At 41.0% G+C, this 20,977-nt stretch overlaps 1 protein-coding gene across 2 annotated transcripts in view; it reads left to right on the top strand.

The window, feature by feature from the left end:
- The window catches only part of PIP5K1B (phosphatidylinositol-4-phosphate 5-kinase type 1 beta), a 296,745-nt gene that overhangs the window by 204,731 nt on the left and 71,037 nt on the right, over window positions 1–20,977 (top strand). For both annotated transcript variants that reach the window (XM_026001576.2, XM_072762266.1), the window contains exons 8-12: window positions 5,884–6,095; window positions 7,432–7,515; window positions 7,640–7,688; window positions 10,535–10,619; window positions 17,731–17,886. In XM_026001576.2, the coding sequence (XP_025857361.1) occupies window positions 5,884–6,095; window positions 7,432–7,515; window positions 7,640–7,688; window positions 10,535–10,619; window positions 17,731–17,886 (586 nt within the window). The remainder of the gene's footprint in view (window positions 1–5,883; window positions 6,096–7,431; window positions 7,516–7,639; window positions 7,689–10,534; window positions 10,620–17,730; window positions 17,887–20,977) is intronic.

Consider the following 20,977-nt stretch of genomic DNA (forward strand, 5'->3'; position numbering starts at 1 on the left):
ATCCTGTTTTGATTACTATACCTTTGTAGTATATCTTGAAATCTGGAATTATGATACTTCCAGCTTTGTTCTTCTTTTTCAAGATGGATTTTGCTATGCAGGTCACAAACTGGAACAAATAATACTAAAATTTGTATGAAGCCTCTAAGTGCTATCTTTTATCCAGACTATAGAAATACTTCTCTGTCAAAAATAGGTACCTCTTGTGTGAAGTTTCTGCACAGCACCCTGACTTTCTGCTTCTGAGCCTTATTCCAATCTGTAGTTGAGGCTTGTATAATTTTGAGGATGATATTGTCTATTCTACTTGCCCCTGAAATTCTAGCAACTTCCATGGTGCCTGGGACAGACCAGATGCTCAGTTGTTTCCTCCCACAAAAAGAATAAAGGAATGTCATTGCTGAAAAGTAGGGAGGGGAAAATGTTGAGAGAGAGCAAAGATGTTCACCAAAGGAAAGGCAGGGAAAGACAAATAGGAAGACAGGGAACAAGGGCTGAAGGCAGCGGGGATTCCAGGGGGTGCAGTCAGCAGGGATGAGTCTACAGGTGACGGAGTGACAGTAACAGTAGTAGGCAGCATTTATTGAATGCTAAGACTTGATGTGGATTAACACAGTCTGCATGATAACCCTGCAGGGTCAGAGTTCCCATTAGCTCTGGTTTACAGATGAGAGAACAAGGTCCAGAACAGCTCTGTACTTTACCCAGGGACACATAGGTGTCAAACCAGACCACCTGGCCCCAGAGCGCAGAGCCTCAGCCACCGCACAGCTGCTCCTGTTCCTCGGGGCAGAAAACCAGGTGCAGTGAGTGTATGACACAGAGGGTGGAAGAAAAGGAAGAGGGGAGGGGGACCAGGCACTCTTGGTGACCTGTGACCATGAGAGAGGACAGCACTGCCTGTCATATATTTCCCACATTGGGTCACCAGGTGTATAGAAACCATGTGAATAAGAGCATTCCCAACATATCACCGGCCAAAAGAACCTAGCGGGAAAAACAAAACAAAACAAAAACAAGGTGCCTGGCTGGCTCAGAAGGTTAAGGGTCTGTCTTGGGCTTGGGTCATGATCCCTAGGTCCTGGAATGGAGCCCTATGTCGGGCTCCCTGCTCAGCTGGGAGTCTGCTTCTCCCTCTCCCTTGGCCCCTCCCTCCACACCACCACCCCCTCCCCTGCTTGTGCTCACTCTTGCTCGCTCGCTCTCTCTCTCAAATAAACAAACAAAAACTTAAAAAAAAAATTGAAGAAGATTCTTTTCTCAAGAATAGTTTTGATCATGTCCTCAGGATAACGTACCAGATGCTCCAACGTTGCCTTTTTTTTCTTAAACTATCTTCCAGTATTATTACTGTCTTAAAATCATCCTTGAGAGGGAAGGGGGAAAAAGAAATCTGGCTTTGACAATAAATGCTACAATACAATTGGGGCATGCCACCTTGCTGTCAATCTTACATGTGTCTGTGAATCATTCCTGCTTTCTTCTTTTTACAAGTGGGGAAGTAGGGGACCTGCGTGGCTCAGTGGTTGAGCATCGACCTTTGACTCAGGTCATGATCCCCGGTCCAGGATCAAGTCCTACATCGGGCTCCCCGCACGGAGTCTGCTTCTCCCTCTGCCTTTTGTCTCTGTGTCTCTCATGAATAAATAAGTAAAATCTTAAAAAAAAAAAAAAAAAACTTAAAAGTGGGAAAGTAAAATGTGGCCTGAGCTAAATGGAAAAGCGCGTATTTGCATTGTGACCTCCATTTTGCATGGCAAACACACAGCAACAGAATCCATCAGCAACAGCCAGGTCAGGCAAACATTCTGGAAGAAAATGTTTTCATGCCTAAGTGACAGACTAGATTGATGGGTGTCTGTCATGTTGCAGAATGTTGCACACTCTCAAGCCTCACACGTGCTAAGATTTTGGCAGATATAGTTGATTCCTTTAATTAAGGAACCAGGAGGATATGAATAACAACTATTTTGTTCCTAATTGATGCAGATCTACAGAGCACGTGATTAGAATCTGTTCCCAGAGTTTTTCATTACGGAAGTTTTTGAATTTGACTCAAAATATATGCTTATATGTTTCTTTTTCTTTAACATTTTTTTATGGATACTGACTTTACCTAACCCAAAATCTGACTGTCATGGTCAGCTTCCCACACAGTGGGAAAAGAATTTATCTTTTTTAAGCTTTTCACTCTGAAAGTAGGAGCCTGGCCTCCTAAAGACAACTCAGGATCCTTCAGGGACTCTGACAATCCAGTTGACGAGTACAGAGAAAATGATCCTCTTTTAAAAATGTATGTGTAGCTTTTTCATCATCGATTCTCTCTTGAGGCTTGCTTTTCTAAATAAGCCAGGACAAATATTTGGCCACTGAAAGTATCAGGATAGCATCGGGAGTTAAAATTGGACCCAGCCCGACTTTGTATCGCTTATAAAATACACGTGTTCTCTCTGGCCTCTCCTTAGCCAAGAGAAGAGACTGTAAGTACAAACCCAGCGGTTCAGCTTGAATAGGGCATTGAAAATATAAGGAAAAATTTTTCATGGAGAAAGCTTTTTAACAAGCACAACTCACTTGTGGATGCTTTTTTGCAAAAGAGAAAGAAGGAAAGGTGATTTTGTCAGGAGGACCTTTCCATTTTTTCCCCACATCTCGCTTTAAACCACCTTGGATGTCTGGTAGGAACATGCACAGCATTGTCACCAGGTCTGGTTAGAATTCTCTTTTGAAGCCAATTTACTGCTTTGAGGGGACTACTGAGCTGTGCAGGGCATGAGGCTGTGGGTTTTTTGCTCATTGAACATGGGACTGTTTGCCCAGATCTTGAGGCTCTCATTTTATACCCCATCCACCAGAACTGTGATGCTGCCAACTGACCTTTTCCTGTTGACACTCAACCCAAAACTTTTAAAGGGACCCAAAAGGGTGCTGGTAAACAGGCTGAAAATGCAGTCATATTTTTCTGGCTTTTTGTGCATTTTGTTGTCAGAAGTATGACTTCAAGGGTGTTTACTTCAAGACGACTTCTGTAGCCTCTCTCGCGCTAGTGTGAGCGATGAGTCACCATGACTTATAATTAGGATGAGGATGGCTAGCAAGGAGTTGAGCATTTTCTCGAGAATTTTTCCAGGCACTAGATCTGCATTGCCATGCTGAATTTTTATAAGCACCCTATGCACTATATAATGTAATTGTCAGCCCTCTGCAGAGGAGGAAATGGGCACAGGGAGGTGATGAATCCTGCCTAGGTTACAGAGTCCTTGCTCTTTATCCTTTATGTCATGACCCCAGAGCATCTTTAAGAAGGGGGAATGCCTGGGTGTCTCAGTCAATTAAGTGTCTGCCTTTGGCTCAGGTCGTGATCCCAGGGTCCTGGAATCGAGTCCCCCACGGGGCTCCCTGCAGGGAGCCTGCGTCTCCCTCTGCCTGTGTCTCTACCTCTCTGTCTCTTATAGAATAAATAAAATCTTTTTTTTTTTAATTACAAAAAGACGGGATGCACGAGCTCGGAAAACTGGCATCTCAGGTGATGATCACGGTGCAGGGTTCATGATGCCATCTGAGCAGCCACTGTTCCCAAGCTACCCTTGCAGGATGGATGGGAATTACAAAGGCCAAGGCCCTTCTACTCTTTTGTCTACCTGCAAAGCATGTCCAGTGTCTGTCAGTGTTTCTCCTGAAGAGGTCGGGGTCCTTGGCAACCGTGAGGCAAAACTGGCTTGTTTCCCATGGGACCTTGTGGCTTCATAGAAGGCTAAGGCACTGACAAACCTCCCTGGAGAACCAGCCAGTGGGTCTGATGCCCGTGTTGGGTCAGTGGTGTGGAGCTTCTCCTGCCAGACTTCCCTGTTACTTCAGTCTTGCCTCCACTTCTTCTTAGCCTCGGGAAGCTGGGTCCACATTGCTATCGGGCCTCTTTCTGATCTCTTGGGTTAGAAAGTTCCATGGCCTAATCCTCTCAAGTAATCAGATTCTACTCTCAGCTTCTGCTTGCCTCTTTTCTCCAAGTAATTAATTTAGTAAACTGAAAGATGACCAATTGATACTGAGTAATTGATACTCATGGGCAGTCCCCTTCCATTTGTCCTCACTGATGGCAAAGATGCATGAGACCCAGGGATGACCATATTTCTGGAAGGCCACCTAGGCCATAGTTCACAACCCCTTCCCCCCATCAGACAGTATCCATCAAGTGGCAGTCACAGGTATGTGAACCTTCAGACCCAATCTCTGTTTGCTATATCATAAATATGTGATCAAAAAGCAGTGAGGGACACCTGGGTGTCTCAGTTGAGCATCTGCCTTCTGCTGAGGTCATGATCCCGGGTCCTGGGATCGAATCCCACATCTGGCTCCCGACAGGGATCCTGCTTCTCCCTCTGCCTGTGTCTCTCCTTCTCTCTTTGTATCTCTCATGAATAAATAAATAAAATCTTAAAAAAAAAAAAAAAGCAGTTGGACTCCCCTGAAAGTAATAATACACTACTAATTAAATTGAATTTAAATTTTAAAAATTTAAAGACAGAGACACCTGGGTGGCTCAGTGGTTGAACGTCTGCCTTTGGCTCAGGTCATGATCCAGAGTCCTGGGATCAAGTCCGCATCAGGCTCCCCACAAGGAGCCTACTTCTCCCTCTGCCTATGTCTGTGCCTCTCTCTCTGTGACTCTCTCATGAATAAATAAATAAAATCTTAAAAAAATTTTAAAGACAAATAAATAAGCAAGCAGTTGGGCTCAGAGAATGAGAAGCCTAAGGAATTCTGGGTATTCAGTCCCTGGTTAAACAATTATCTATAGACTCTGCTCCTCAGAGACATTTCCTAACTAGGGTATGGTGACAGATTATCATGTTGATTCAGAGACAACTGTTCTGCCATTGCAGACTCATCTTAATTACCGGGCTGTTTTGATTTCCCAAGCAGCTTTGTGTGAGAAATGCCAGGCATTAGAAAATCTGTTGGAGAGAAGAACTTTATTGTAGAGGATGACACCCCATTTTCATGCACTCCTGAGTACTCCTCCTCCCCCGAAGCCACACTTCGGGAAGCCTTGTTGACCGCTTCTCCCCCTTGACTTCCTCTCCTGCTGTTTTCCTGTCAGAGCATCTCTCCCTCCTTCCTCTGGCTGCAACCGGCTACTTTTAATTCCTTCTCTTCCCCACTGTTCGCTGAGTGGGTAACTAAGCATTAAGTCCCGTTGTCTGTTGAGATCATAACTTCTTAGAAACACTCATACAGGGAACCGAATGGCAACTCTGAAAGACAAGCTTTCCAAAGGAGACCCCTGAACTCCAGCAAGGTTAAGACTTGGAGAACGGAATCCAGACAGAAACATTCTGGGCTGACGACTCATGCTGAGGAGGTTACAAGTGCATAGTTGTTGCTGTCTGTGCTCTTCTGTCTACGAGCCTGGCCTCTGGGGTTGACTGCCCGGGTTCACATCCCAACAATGCCACTTATAATGACATTGAGCAAAGTACTTTATCTCCCTCTGTTTCAGTTTGTTCATCTGTAAAATAGAGACAATAATAGTACCTCAGTCGAAGAGTTGTGAGGGTTGTGAATCTGAGTGACCTACTTAGAGCCTGGCATGTGGGAAGTGTTCAATAAATGTTATGAGTGAAACGTTCATGGAGGGTTAAGAAAAGATGTGCTTGCTTTAGATTTGCATAAAAATATCATCCTGGAGCCTTTGTGATAATCCTTACTGAATATGACCTGATAATAACCCAAATGTTTTTATTTTGATTTCTCCTCTACCAGCCATCCCCTGGGAGGGACTCAGGAGCTGTGCGTCTGCACATCTAGAGCTTTCTGATTCTGTGCAGATGAGACATTGAGCTGCTCCAGTTGACCGACCTTCTGGTTCTTTTTCTCAATCAGGTGCTGGAAAGCTTCAAAATCATGGACTATAGCCTTTTGCTGGGAATCCACATCTTAGACCATACCCTCAAAGAGAAAGAAGAGGAGAATTCACAAAATGTGCCTGATGCTAAGCGGTCTGGGATGCAGAAGGTCCTCTATTCCACAGCAATGGAATCCATCCAGGGTCCAGGGAAATCTGGAGATGGGATCATCACAGAGAACCCGGACACGTAAGTGTGGCCACCCACATGCCCACCCTCCTCCTGGTGATGGCAGCCCACATGAATGGATAATGAAATGCAATCATGTTCCCTTCATGGTGGCTCTTTGAGAACAGATTCCTACCTGATGCTAAAATGGATTAAGCAGCCTTCATTTCTATTCATCTGCAGATAACTAGATGAGTGGCAGTTCTTCGAGTTACTACCATTCTTTCACCCACATGGTTTCTTTTTTCAAATGGCTCCATTTCTGAACAATGGCTGAAAATGTTTTTACCCCCATTTACTCCATATGCAAAACGTCGACCACAACAGGAAGAATATACTTTGAATCTGAATAAACATGTATTTAAGCAAACACGTGACAGGAATTACATTCACAATTCAGAGCTTCTTATCTGCATAAGAAGATTCTGTTGTTCTAGGTCCTACACCCTGGCAGATGTGATCCCTTGCCTCAGCCAGATGTGCTCAGTAACTGTATGATTAGTTTGCATATATAAAGTACATATTGACTAAGAGAAATAATTACAACCAAAGAAAATTATTGAAACGGTTAACTGTCACGTGCATTTACCAGCTGTACAGGAGACTGAACGAAAGGCCTCATTTTCGTTGGCCATAAGTGATTGCCTTCTAGGAGTCTCTGACAATGACTAAATCACAGGCATATTTCACTTTTATAAAGGAAATCCATACATATCAAACTTTTAAAAACTCCTTGCCAGTAAATCCATCTAAATGTCCAATAATCGATTAAATAAATTATTCTATATCAGTATGGTGAACTATTACACAGCCATTAAAAAACACATTAGCATTGAATATGAGGAAAAGTACATCATTTAGCAAATGAAAACTTCAAGTTCTAAAACATGCTAACTTAAATAATTGCTTTTATGGACTAGTAAATACATATACACACATATTTGCGCTGGAAAGGTGTACCAAATGCGAATAGTGGTCCTTTGCATTATAGGAATGGGTTCTTTTAAAAATACATATAACCTCACAGTAAACAGATAAAAGTGTTGCATTTTTTAAAAAGCAGTATTTCAAAATACTTGAAAAATTCTTGCTTGTGGTTTTAAAATAGGAATAATTTTTTGTTTGGATTCTTCCCATCCAGCTGTCCTGAGTTGACAGCTATGGTTTCATTCTCCTGTGTGGGAAGTATATCATTTTGGATTCCCAGGAAGACTTTACCCGAGGCAAAAAAAAAAAGGGGGGGGGGCCAGAATTCTTAAAGTTGTCCGTTTTTATTTATAGTATATTTATCAGATACAATTTTTAACTTCCCATTATAATACATTGTAAAATATTTTCTCTCTTGCTCTATCAACAGAATGGGAGGCATTCCAGCTAAAAGCCATAAGGGAGAGAAATTACTTTTATTTATGGGCATTATTGACATTCTGCAGTCCTATAGGTAAGAAATTTGAGGAAGCAGCCTTTCATGATTTCAAAAATTAATCCACAAAAGATTCTGAAATTCCATCATATGGGAGTGATTTTGCATTTTCATTTTTATTTTTCTATCTATTTACATTTAGGTTAATGAAGAAGCTAGAACATTCCTGGAAAGCCCTTGTCTATGATGGGGTATGTGATTCCCCTGTTCCTTGTTAAACGATCTATTTTTGTGATTTCTGAGAGTTCAGGGTGTATCTAGAAAGTCATGTCAGCAGACAAAACGATGACATTATATCTGTGTGAAATCTGAAGGACCCACTTATAAGAGGAGAGGATGCTAAGAAAAAGGGGGATACTCTTTGCGTAGGTGCTGGGAGAATCAGGAGGACAGGTGAAATGAGTTTCTCGCAAGACCGAACAGTGGGGTGGTCTGAACCTGACTTGAGTGGTCCACGGCCCTGGATTTGAATTGAACCCTGCCTTCACCACTCTGCTAACGACGTGATCTAGACACATTACTTGTGATCTGGCCTCTCTTGGCCTGGTTTCCCATCTGTACCAGAGACAGAGTGATAGCACCCAGGACCTGCCCCAAAGGGCTGACATAGGGATTAAATAAAACAATGCACTTTAGTGTTCAACACAATAAAGACATCACAAGTGAAAACTTACGAGTTGTTGTGGATGCATACACAACTGAGACTAGACTGGCGTGAAGATGTCTGTTGGACCCAGAATTACATAACAAAGGAAAACAATGATCAAGCAATAGCCTCCCCTCCCCCTCCCTACTCTCTTTCAAAACACGTACACACATGCTCGCTCCTCTCCCGATGTTAGATTTGAACTTTTTGCTGCTGACAGAACATTTACTGGCCTCGGCCTCCCTCAGTTAATAACCCGAAGTGACACTTTCAAAGAATATATCGGGCAAAGATGTGCTCACACATTTTTTAAAAGATATTAGCAGAGGCTTTCCTCTGAAAGAAGATAAATTATAGATATCATTCTTTTTCCTTTATTGGAAAGAACACCCACTTCCTCAGTTCTGTGGAAGACTGGTAATAACCTTTCAGCACGAAAGATCTGCATTTTGTCCACAGGCTAAGGAATGGGCTTTGTCAGAATGCACTTGTAAACAACAGGTCCACAAATTTGTTTCTAAGAATTAAATGTAGGCTTATTATTCAGATCAAAGATTCCTTCTATTTCAAGGCCAAGATGGCGGGTTCATTTTTTTTTCCCCTTCCAGCTGACAAAAGTAGAGCCTGCATAATATGTTCAGCATAGAAGAGAGACAGTGAACACCCTTCCCCTCCTGTTTCCGAGACAACTCTAATTCCTTGTTACCAGGCTAAGATTTCTGATGTGAATGACCCAGTTCTTAACCGATCAGATGCTGCTCAGAGGCCCCTACCTTTGTCTAGTTAAAACACACCTTCCATTTTTGGTGGGATTTTTTTTTTTTAAGAGCATCTCTGTACAAACCATTTATTTGTGGGATGGTAAGCAGTAAATTCATTTTTGTTTGTCTGCTAGCATGCCTCTTATTTAAATGATGTTTCTTCATATCAAAGAGAAACACGGTCCAACTTCTCAGGGAAAGCAAGATCTGAGTCTTACTCGTCTTGCACTATATTTCTAAACTACTATGCTTATTGTACGTGTCCACTTCAGACAGGAGCTGCATGTCAAACCAGCAGGAGATTCCCACCATATCTACAGCACCCCTGATGGTCTAGAGGACCTTTATACCTTGGCCAAAGAGGCTTCCTCTATACAGCGTCCTTCATAACATGCTGATGATAGAATTACCTATGCCTCCCGTAACACCCTATTTCACAGATGAAAAAAAAAAAAAAAGATGGAGACACCATGACACTGTCTTCTTCCTGGATCACACTGCTTATTAAAGTTAGAACTAACACCAGAACCAGGTCTCCAGACCTTTGGTCCAATGTGGGCTGCTTCTTCCAAACTCAGAGCAGACGGTTTATACCATCTAAACTTAAATTTTCAGGGCCCCTGGGTGGCTCAGTCAGTTAAGTGTCTGCCTTCAGCTCAAGCTGTGATCCCAGGATCCTGGAATCGAGTCCCACATCCAGCTCAGTGGGGAGCCTGCTTCTCCCTCTGCCTGCTTCTCCCTCTGCCTGCTGCTCCCCCAGCTTATGCTCAGGCTCACTCTTGTTCTCTCCCTCCCTCCCTCTCTCTTTCTCTGTCAAATAAATACAATTTTTAAAAAATAATAAAAGTGAAATTTCAGAACTTTTTTTTATTAAAGTCCACAATCTTAGCATCAAAATGGAACGTTTACTATTTCTAGAAATGTTATCTTAAACAATAAATACGTGATCACTGAATAAACATGTAGAATTAGCTTCTTCCTCCATCTCCTTTCCTGGGTTTGTAATAAAATGCCCCTTCAGTCTTGAAGACTCCTGCCAAGCACGAGAGAATTGAGTTAACAATTCAATTCAGTTCAATTCTATCTAATTAGTAGAGAATTCAGCATAACGGAGCTCATCAGTCAGCCTTGTCCCCAAGGAATCTTCTGTGTCTGTGCACCTGATTACTATGAGGCAAAACCACACTTTTTTCACTCTTACGTTAGTGTTCTTTTGCTTGTTTATGTCCCTAATTTTTGTCTCCGACTGAAAGCGTTATCCTTCATTTTAGATGACACTAGAAACACTGGTTGCCTGTATGTAAAAAGCATTTAAAAGCCCCACATGGCAGCCAGTGGAATGAGGATCAGCCGTTTTGCTTTCTAAAAAGCATGGTTAGCTGTCCCATGCCACTCTTCATAGTCTCTTCTATCATGAATATCTAGGATCTTTGCTCATACTGTCTTATGCCTGCTTCCCCAGCCTGATTCCCAGGCACCACAGGTCACAGGGTGTTGCTCTTTTCCGGCTGCCAACATCCATGCCTTCTGGTTAAGGACATTGGCTAACAGAGAACCAAATGGGTAGATCTTTCTTTTAGCTTGAAATGAAGTGAAAGGTAAACCTGTGACACTTGATTTGTATTTTCAGGACACTGTTTCAGTTCATCGACCAAGCTTTTATGCTGACAGATTTCTAAAGTTTATGAATTCCAGAGTTTTCAAGAAAATTCAAGGTAAGATTCTTAGGAATTTTTGTAACTTGTAGCACTTACTCACTGATCTTATTGTGTGTATCTTTGCAAGATATTTATTAGCAGGGTTTGGACTATTTATCTCCCCAAATCTGTGATGACTTAGTAATTAGAGTTAAGTATCCCATTGGGTATTTGAGACCATAATCATAAGAGTCCTATTTTGTGGTGGAAAAAATTAGAAACTGCCTAAAAGTCCAACCCTGTATTATACTGGTTAAATATATTATGGTACAATTTAATGGAATAATATATACAATAAAAATCATATTAAAGGTCCATTTAGGAGACACCTAGGTGCCTCAGTTGGTTGAGCATCTGACTCTTGGCTTCAACTCAGGTCATGATCTCAGGATCATGAGATCTGGTCCTATAGCAGACTCCATGCTCAACTCCATGCTCAGCACAGAGTCTGCTTGGGATTCTCTCCCTCTCCTTTCCCTCCCTTTCTGCTCCTCCCTATTCACATGCTCAAACACACACACAAACACACACACACTCAATAAATAAAATTTTTTACATAGATTTATTCATACATATATATGGATAAAGAATAAAATTCATATGATCATCTCAATAGATGCAGAAAAAGCATTGGATAAAGTACAACATTCATTCGTAATAGAAACTTTCCACAAAGTAGGGTTAAAGGGGACATACCTCAAAAAAAAAAAAAAAAAAAAAAAAAAAAAAAAAAAAGGGGACATACCTCAACACAATAAAGGTCATATTTTAAAAGCCCACAGCTAACCTTATAGTCAATGGTGAAAAATGAGAGCTTTTCCTCTAAGATCAGGAACAAGACAAAAATGTCCATTCTCACCATTTTTATTCAGTGTCATGCTGGAAGTCATAGCCACAGCAGTCAAACAAGAAAAAGAAATTAAAGGCATCCAAATTGGCAAGGAAGACATCAGACATTCACTACTGGCAGATGACATTATACTATTATATGTAGAAAGCCCCAAAGATTACACAAAAAAGCTCCTAGAACTGATTGATGAATTCATTAAAGTCACAGGATACAAAATTAAGACACAGAAATTCACTGCATTTCTATACAATAATAATGAAGTAGCAGAAAGAGAAATTTAAAAATATTTTAAATCACCAATTACCAAGTGCCAATTACACTTACCCCAAATATAATAAAATAGCCTAGATAATAAACTTAGGAGGTAAAGTACCTGTACTCTGAAAACTATAAAACATTAGTGAAAGAAATTAAAGATGACACAAATAAATAGTAAGATATTCCATGCTCATGGATTGCAAGAACCGATGTTAAAATGTTCATTCTACCCAAAACAATCTACAGCTTTAATGCCATCCCTCTCATTATACCAACAGTAATTTCACAGAACTAAAAGAGCTAATCCTAAAATTTGTATGAAACCACAAAAGACCCCAGATAGCTAAAACACTCTTGAAAAAGAAGAACAAAGCTAGAGATATCACTATCCCATATTTCAAGATATACTACAAAGCTATAGTAATCAAAACAAGATAGTACCATCACAAAAATAGACATAGATCAATAGAACAGGATTGAGACGAGAAATAAGCCCACACTTGTATGATCAATTAATCTATGACAAAGAAGGCAAGAATATACAATGGGGGAAAGATGGTCTATTCAACAAGTAGTGTTGGGAAAACTGGACAGCTATACCCAAAGGAAACTGGGTCACTTTCTTACACTATACACAAAAATAAACTCAAAATGGACTAAAAGCTCAAATGTGACACCTGAACTCATAAAACTCCTGGAAGAAAATATAGGCAGTACTATCTTGGATATCACCCTAGGTAAAATATTTATGGATGTTTCTCCTCAGGCAAGGGAAACAAAGCAAAAATAAACTCCTGGAACTACACCAAAATAAAAAGTTTTTACACAGCAAAGGAAACTTACTAAATGGAAGAAGATGCTTGCAAATGATACATCTGATAAGGAGTTATATCCAAAATATAAAGAACTTCTACAACTCAATACACACATAAGAAAATCTGATTAAAAAATGGGCAGAGGACCTGAATGGACATTTTTCTAAAGAAGGCATGTAAATGGCCCGCAGACATATGAAAAGATGCTCAGCATTACTAATCATCAGGGAAATGCAAATCAAACTGTCATGAGATATCCCCTCATATCAGTCAGAATGGCTAGCATCAAAAAGACAAAAAAATAACAAATGTTGGCAAGGATGTGGAGAAAAGGGAGCCCTCATGCAATGTTGGTGGAATCCAAACTGGTGCAGCCACTGTGTAAAACAGTTCCTCAAAATATTGAAAATGGAAATACCATATGATCCAGTAGTTCCACTACTGGGTATTTACCCAAAGAAAATGAAAACACTCACTCAGAAAGATACTTGCACCTCTGTTTACTGGAGAATTGTTTACAATAGCCAAGACATACAAGCAGCCAAGTAGCCAAGTGTCCATCTATAGATGAATGCATAAAAAAGATGTGGTGTTTGTATACAGTGGAACATTATTCAGCTATTAAAAAGATGGAATCTTGCCATCTGCCATAACATGAATGGACCTAGAGGATATTATGCTAAGTGAAATAAGATAAATACCATATAATTTCACTTTATATGTAGAATCTCAAAACAAATGAACAAACAGACCCTAAAATTCAGAGAACAAACTGCTGTTTGCCAGAGGGGACATAGGTGGGGGGATGAGTGAAACAGATAATGGGGATTAAGAGGTACAAATTGTAAGATATAAAGTAAGTCATGGAGATGAAAAGCACAGCACAGGGAATATAGTCAATAATAACATGTAGTGACAGGTGGTGATTACACTTCCTGTGGTGAGCACTGAGTAACATATGGAATTGTCTAATATGTTATACACCTGAAACTAATGTAACATTGTATGTAAGTTATACTTCAATAATAATTTTTTATTCTAAAAACTGAAAAAAATATATAACTTTAAGATGTTTTATCAACTGTGATTTTATTTTATTTTTTAATAATAAATTTATTTTTTATTGGTGTTCAATTTACCAACATACAGAATAACACCCAGTGCTCATCCCGTCAAGTGCCCCCCTTAGTGCCCATCACCCATTCACCCCCACCCCCCGCCCTCCTCCCCTTCCATCACCCGTAGTTCGTTTCCCAGAGTTAGGAGTCTTTATGTTCTGTCTCCCTTTCTGATATTTCCCACACATTTCTTCTCCCTTCCCTTATATATTTTAAAGCTCTTAATGCTTAAAAGCATACTTTCTGTGTAGGTCAAAACTTTTCCTCCCTGCTTCTACCCCCAAGAAAACAGTCCCAAGTCTTCAAGTTTCTTCTTTCAAATTACCTTTTTAAGTCTTACTAAATCCTTACATTTCACCCCAGAATTGAGTCATACTGGCAATGTAATAATGTCTGCAAAATCGTATAATTTTTTCTAGAAATATTAGTCATCATAATGTTGAAACCTCACTGAAATTCTCTACCCAGATAATGTATCTAAAGCACTGAAACTTAGCTTCCTGAAAGGAACAGTACGTTCATGTGGTAAAAATCAACTGCTGTAAGATTTTCAGAAAATAATGCATTCATTCAACCAACAGTTGAGCACCTGTAATGTATACTGTATACCTGTAATGTATAGATCACTATACTAAGCATGAATAATATAGGAAGATTTTTTTAATTAATTAGTTCCTCCCTCAGTAATTTTTGGGTCAATGATGAGAACATGTAACAGATTTATAATCTAATGAAGCAGTTGTTAATAGAGTTTTTATATACACTACTGTAAGTACACAGAGAGAAATAAGACCAATTCTTCCACAAGAGAGCTTCAGAGTGAGAATAAAGTAAGTCCTAAAAAATAAAAGCTAGCATTCATTAGGAACAGGAGCAAGAAGGACATCTGAAGTCACAAAAATAGCATGTGCAAAGGCCCAGGGGTAGGAATAGACATGGTAGGTTCTAGGAATAGCAGCTAGGTGTGCTAAAAAGCAGTAAAATACAGAGGCAGGTAAATGGCAGAATGTAGGGCTGAAAATGGACACAGAATCCTTATCGCCAGACACTGTTTAGTCAAAAACAAATCCAGAAGTTTCTGCATCATGAAAGAAAGTAACCAGCAACCCAAACCATTTTTTGAGGTTATCCAATCAAGAGAAGTCCCTGTGGCCTTCAGTTTTTGCAAAATTGAATCCTCATCCCAGGAGTGAGTGTCAGATAATTCCTTTAAGGAAGATTCACCATTGAGGTGCCATGTGGCCCTGGCAGGGGTTCGATTTTGGTCCTCCTTGCTCCTCCTCCTGTGTGAGGCAGATACCGAACAAAGAGCTATTTCTTTTAATAGCTCTTGGCCTTTCCTCTACTGTGAACCACAAGGACACCCAGTTCTTGGAGTATCTTCCCCTGGTTCACGTTTCCCTGCCACTGCCAACATTCTTTTCATCCTAGCTGTTTCTCAATTTAGAAAATCCGCATTGACCGAAGATCTGTATGGTGCTCCAAACTTTTGGTCTCACGGCCACTTTAACTCTTTATAATGGTTGAGGACCTCAAAAGGCTTGCAGGCATTTGGGGTGTTTCTCTAGCAATATTTCCCATATTAGAATTTAACAATGAGGAAAATGTTAAATATTCATTAATTCTCACAAAGTAGTAACTTTAAAAACATATGCATGTTAAAAAAAGCCATTTTCAACAAAAAGTTAAAAATTCACATAAAAAGTAATTGTGACAAGTAATACTTTTCCAAAACAAATAATTTAGTGAGAAAGTGGCATCGTTTTACATTTTTTCCAATCCCCAACGCTGGTTCATAGAAGACATCTAGATTCTCACATCTGCTCCTGAATTCAGTCTATGGCAAGAGGACATGTGGCATCTAAAAACTCTTAAGAGTGAGAAAGGCAAATTATGTCTTGATATTATGAAAATAGTTTTTTTACAGTTTTTTTAAAGTAAGCTCTATCCCCAACATGGGGCTTGAACTCACAACCCCAAGATCAAGAGCCTCACTTGCTGTACCAGTTGGATCCAGCCAGGCACCCTTGAAAATAGTTTTAACGTTGCAGACCTTCTAAAGGGTCTCAGGGGCCTTTAGTAGTCCCCGAGCCATATTTGAAATCCTCTGACTTAAAAGTTTTAAAATACTATATTGGAAGACAAAGGGTGAGAGTTTATAAAAGCAGATAGAGGGGCACCTGGATGACTCAATGGTCGAGCGTCTGTCTTTGGCTCAGGGCGTGATCCTGGGGCCCTGGGATGGAGTCCCACATCGGGCTCCCCGCAGGGAGCCTGCTTCTTCCTCTGCATGTGTCTCTGCCTCTCTCTGTCTCATGAATAAATAAAATCTTTAAAAAAAGATAAAAATAAGATAAAAGCAAACAATGTTGAAGCAGAAGCCTGGAAAGCAGGTGTCACCACTGTTTTGATAGGATTAGGAGTTAAGGAAAATATGACTTATTTAGTCCATTTACTTTCCATTAAAATCCATTTTGGGGGCAGCCCTGGTGGCTCAGCAGTTTAGCACCGCCTGCAGCCCGGGGTGTGATCCTGGAGACCCGGGATCAAGTCCCACATCAGGCTCCCTGCATGGAGCCTGCTTCTCCCTCTGTCTGTGTCTCTGCCTCTCTCTCTCTCTCTCTCTGTGTCTCTATGAATAAATAAATAAAATCTTTTTAAAAAATCCATTTTGATAGATTTTTAAACATTCACAATGCTTTCCCATCAAAAAACAGTTCTGATTTTATCTCTTCTCCCCCTCTCATCAGCCAGGAAGGTGGAATCCTCTAGAAGGATGGCTGGGGTTTCATGAGTTCTAGCTCTGTGACCTCAAGCAGGTCAAAACTTTCCCAGTCTCAGTTTCTAGACCTATAGAAGGGTGGCCCATGTCCCCCAGATAGCCACATGGTGGTTGAATGTTGGCCTCCAAAACCTAAAGCCCTCTCCAGATGTTAGTTATGATGATGATGATATTACTATGGTAGTAAGACTGCTCACAGGACACATACACTTTCCCTTCTCTTTGAGTGGAGAGATTGCCCACTCTTCTTTCCCTGCTTGTATGTCCCAGAGTCCTTGTCCAATTGAGCTCTTGCAAGCTACCTGCGGGGAGGCCCCAGATGAGCTTGGCAATCTAAGCTCTGAGCTTCCCAAGGCCAGACACGATTACTCTAGTGCATCAGCTCTCAGGTGGCCCCAGTGTGCACACCTTCAAAGGCAGAGAGAGACTGCCAAAAACAAGTTCAGGGAGAGCACAAACAAGCCTCGACTCCCTCACTCCTTCCCCTCCAAGGAAATTCTCTGACGGTGTTAAGCCAAGAAGTATTGCAGCAGGGACTGCATAGGAATAGGGACAGTCTGGCTGCTGCCAGAGCCCCTTCCACAGACGCATCATTGGTAAAGGCACAGCCTTTGGCAAGCAGGATTGACGATGAGGTCCATTTGCCATGGTCCAGGTCCCCAGCGCACTGCCAAGGTTGTAGAATGCTGTTGGGACAAAGGTCAGGCCTGAATGATACATTATACATCTGGCATAGCTGTGACCTAGAAAGGATCCAGAGGGCAGGAAATTTCAGTGGAAAGTCACTTTAAAAGCAAAAAGCAACCAGAAGTGACTTTGGCTAAATTGGGCTTCATGAGTATAAGATTCAGATTAAACATTGGCATGTTTAGAAATTCCCAGTCCCCAAGTTAATAAAACCAGGGTCATGAGAATTCTCCTTGCTTTACCATCTGCATTTACCAACCCATCCAACCTCCTCCCAGCCCTAGAAAAACATTGCTTGGTGGCCAAAATAGTGTCCTTCAGCAATAGAACGTTTGAATTTCACCTCGGGTGGGTGAGACTTGACTTCAAACTCTGGATGCGTATTCCAGTTCACGTGCATTCTAGGATCTTCTCATTGAAGTCAAAGTCATTGTGGACGACTGAAATTGCCAAAACAAACAGTTTCGTCTCCCTTTCCTCACATATATAAAACAAAGTGCCTTCCTTTCTGCTCAAATAATGACAACTATGTTAATAAGAAAAAGTCTTAATTGAATAAAAAAAATTAATGTGGTTTAACAGTAAGTGTCTTTGTCTCTGCTTTTTCCTTCCTGTCTAGCCTTGAAGGCCTCACCTTCTAAAAAGCGTTGCAACTCCATCGCTGCCCTGAAGGCAACCTCTCAAGAGATCGTGTCTTCAATTAGCCAGGAATGGAAGGATGAGAAGCGTGACTTGCTGACTGAGGGGCAGAGTTTCAGCAGCCTTGACGAAGAAGGTAAAGACATGTAACTTTTTTAAAAAGAGAAAAGAAGAAAAAGTCCTTCTGATTTTGCTTCTATGGGTGATATAGACTCAGAGTAGAACAATTAGAACACACCTGCTCTAAGAAACAAGGTATACGGGGGCGCCTGGCTGGTCAGTCAGTACAGCGTGCTGCTCTTGCTCTCAGACTCGTGAGTTCAAGCCCCACTTTGGGCACAGAACTGACTTTAAAAAAAGATAAAAGAGGGGCACCTGGGTGGCTCAGTGATTGAGTACCTGCCTTTGGCTCAGGGCATGATCCCAGGGTGCTGGGATCGAGCTCCACATCAGACTCCCTGTGAGGAGCCTGCTTCTCTCTCTGCTTATATCTCTGACTCTCTCTCAATGTCTCTCATGAATAAATAAAATCTTTTAAAAATAAAATAAAGAAATAAAATCTATTAACTTATCTTCAAAGGGATATTTACAGTATGACATAGTACAAATTTTTAAATGCATAAATAATACATCTGGCTGATAATAAAAAAAAAAGCTGGAAGATGTATTAAGATATTTAGAAATAAAGAACCCTAACCCCACTATCAGGAGGTAACAAATCTGTACGCTTTTGTATTTTTACTATAGACTTTGTTCTTATTATGTGTACAGTGTGTGTGTGTATGTTTTAAATGCACATACGCATTATATATATATGTATATACACATACATATATACACAATGTAATAATTATCCATCTATTTAGGTCTTTAATGAATTTAATAAAAGTTTTATAACTTTCCTTTTGCTTGTCATATACATCTCCCTTTTGTTAGATTTGTTCTCAGATGGATAGAGAGAGACACAGACATGTATTTTCTATCCTTTCAATAGTGGGTTTTTTAAAAGATTTTATTTATTTATTCATGAGAAACACAGAGAAAGAGAGGCAGAGACACAGGCAGAGGGAGAAGCAGACCCCACCCCCCCCGCTGGGTGCCCGATGTGGGACTCGATCCCAAGACCCCAGGATCACGACCTGAGCCAAAGGCAGACGCTCAACTGCTGAGCCACCCAGGCATCCTTCAAATAGTGTCTTTTTAAGGTCTGGGTTTTCTGGCTGTTTCTTGCTACAGTGTAGACCTCTCTTCTTTTTCCTCTCTTCCTTACCTGCCAGCAAGGACTCCTAGAACAATGATGAATGGAAGTGGTGATTGCAGGCAATCTTGCCGTGTCCTGATTTTAAAGGGAATGCCTCTCGTGTTTCACTGTTGAGAAAGAAGTTTACTGTATTTGATAACTGTAATCAGGTCAAGGAAGTTCCTTTTTATTTCTGGTTTGCTAAAAGTTTTTTTTATCAAGAATAAGTGTTGAATTTTATCACATACTTTTCCTTGTCTGTCAAGTTGGTCATGAGGGTTTTTTTTTTTTTCCTCTTCTAATCCTAGGAGAGGAAGTGACATTTTAGACGGTTTTTTTTTTTTTTAATCAGTATATTCTTTTGGGAATCCCAACATTTCCTGAAAATTTCTTCTACTTTGATTAGATTAGATTTCTTCTGGAGCTTTCCTTTCCCCCAGAGTCATTAGAGTCAGGTGTTCTTCGTGTTCCCTTCTGCAGAGCTTATCCACGTGTACCACGTTGGGTTAGTTTCTTTCTCATCTTCCAAGAAACCAGCTCAGACCCAGATTCAGTGATTCTGACAAAAGAGTTAATGACTTGCTCCTTTCTCGGGGCTGATGGCTGCCGTTTCTGCCCCTTGCCCTAAGCTGCCCTTGTACCAGCATCTCCCCTACCACACTGCCTGGTCTTCTCAGAGCACCTATAAAACTGCAAGGTGTCTGTAGTCTGGAAAATAGGATTAACTGATTGTTAAACAGTATTAGTTAAACTTACAGGTCATATGCACCATATAACTTCTGGAGTTAAAGCAGCAAGTCCAGTCATTCATCTGTGGGGAGGGAAAGGCTATTAATATAAACACTACATAACATCCAGAAAGTCTGCAGACATGGGAAGTAGGGCACATATTGTACTTTTTTTCACAGATGACTTATTCCACCCATTGCTTCATTTTTAAAGGTACTTCACCCAGAAAAGCATCTGAAGGTCAAAGAAAAACTACTGAGCATATTCTTTGAAAATGTTAACATACTATTATAAAATGAGCTTATCTGGACAGCTCTCTATATGTACAAAGTTTGCTACAAGGTTCAGCCTTCTTAGAATCCTGTGTACTTGGGGGCTTCCCTTTACATAGGGTACCACATCATCACCAAATTCCCCTAATTCCCCTCTAGTTTTTAATCCTCTCTTCTGTGTCATCATCCATGTCTCTGGATTGTATCCATTTTCTGTTGTCCTGTAACAAATTACCAGAATGTCAGAAGCTTAGTAGAACTTCCATTTAGTAGTCCACCGTGTGTAAGTCAGAAATCTGGCAAGGCTCACCTGAGTTCTCTGGGCACGGCTCATCAGGTCTCAGAAACTGGGGTCGAGGCGTCAGCTGGGCTGCGTTCTCATCTGAAGGTGCTGGAGAAGAAGCCTCCTCCAAGGTCATCACGGGGTTGCAGAACTCACTTCCTTGTGGTTGTAGGGTGGAGGGCCCCATGCCTTCCTCTCTGATAGCTGTGCACTACGTCCAGCCCCCTGAGACCATCCACATTCCTTACCAGGCAGCCTGCTGCGTCTTCCAGACTTTCTTACCAGTCAGTCCTTCTCCCACTTCAGATCTCTGACCTCCAGACACAGATTTCAAAAGCCTCAGTTGACTAGGCCAGCCGCTCCCCTTGTATTCTCTTTGACCAACTCACAGTTAACTAACTAGTAATATTAATTACATCTGCAAAATTTCTTTTGCTGTGTAAGATACAGTAATCACAGAAGTCTTGTCCTAGTCACTGGCTCCACCCACACTCAAAGGGAGATGACCAAGTGTTCAGGTCACTGGGGATCATCCTAGAGTTCTGTCTACCATGCTAGGTTTTTTGTTTTTTGTTTTTTGTTTTTTGTTTTTCAAAAAAAACGAAGGATATAGGAGCTTGAGGAGACAGCTCTCTGTTTCAAAGAGCTATTCCTAAAAGATTGGGGGTCAGCTCCTCAGTGTCTGGCCCAAGTCCCTGGACAG

The sequence above is a fragment of the Vulpes vulpes genome, chromosome 1 (assembly GCF_048418805.1).
Source record: "Vulpes vulpes isolate BD-2025 chromosome 1, VulVul3, whole genome shotgun sequence".
In the NCBI taxonomy this organism is placed as follows: Eukaryota; Metazoa; Chordata; class Mammalia; order Carnivora; family Canidae; genus Vulpes; species Vulpes vulpes.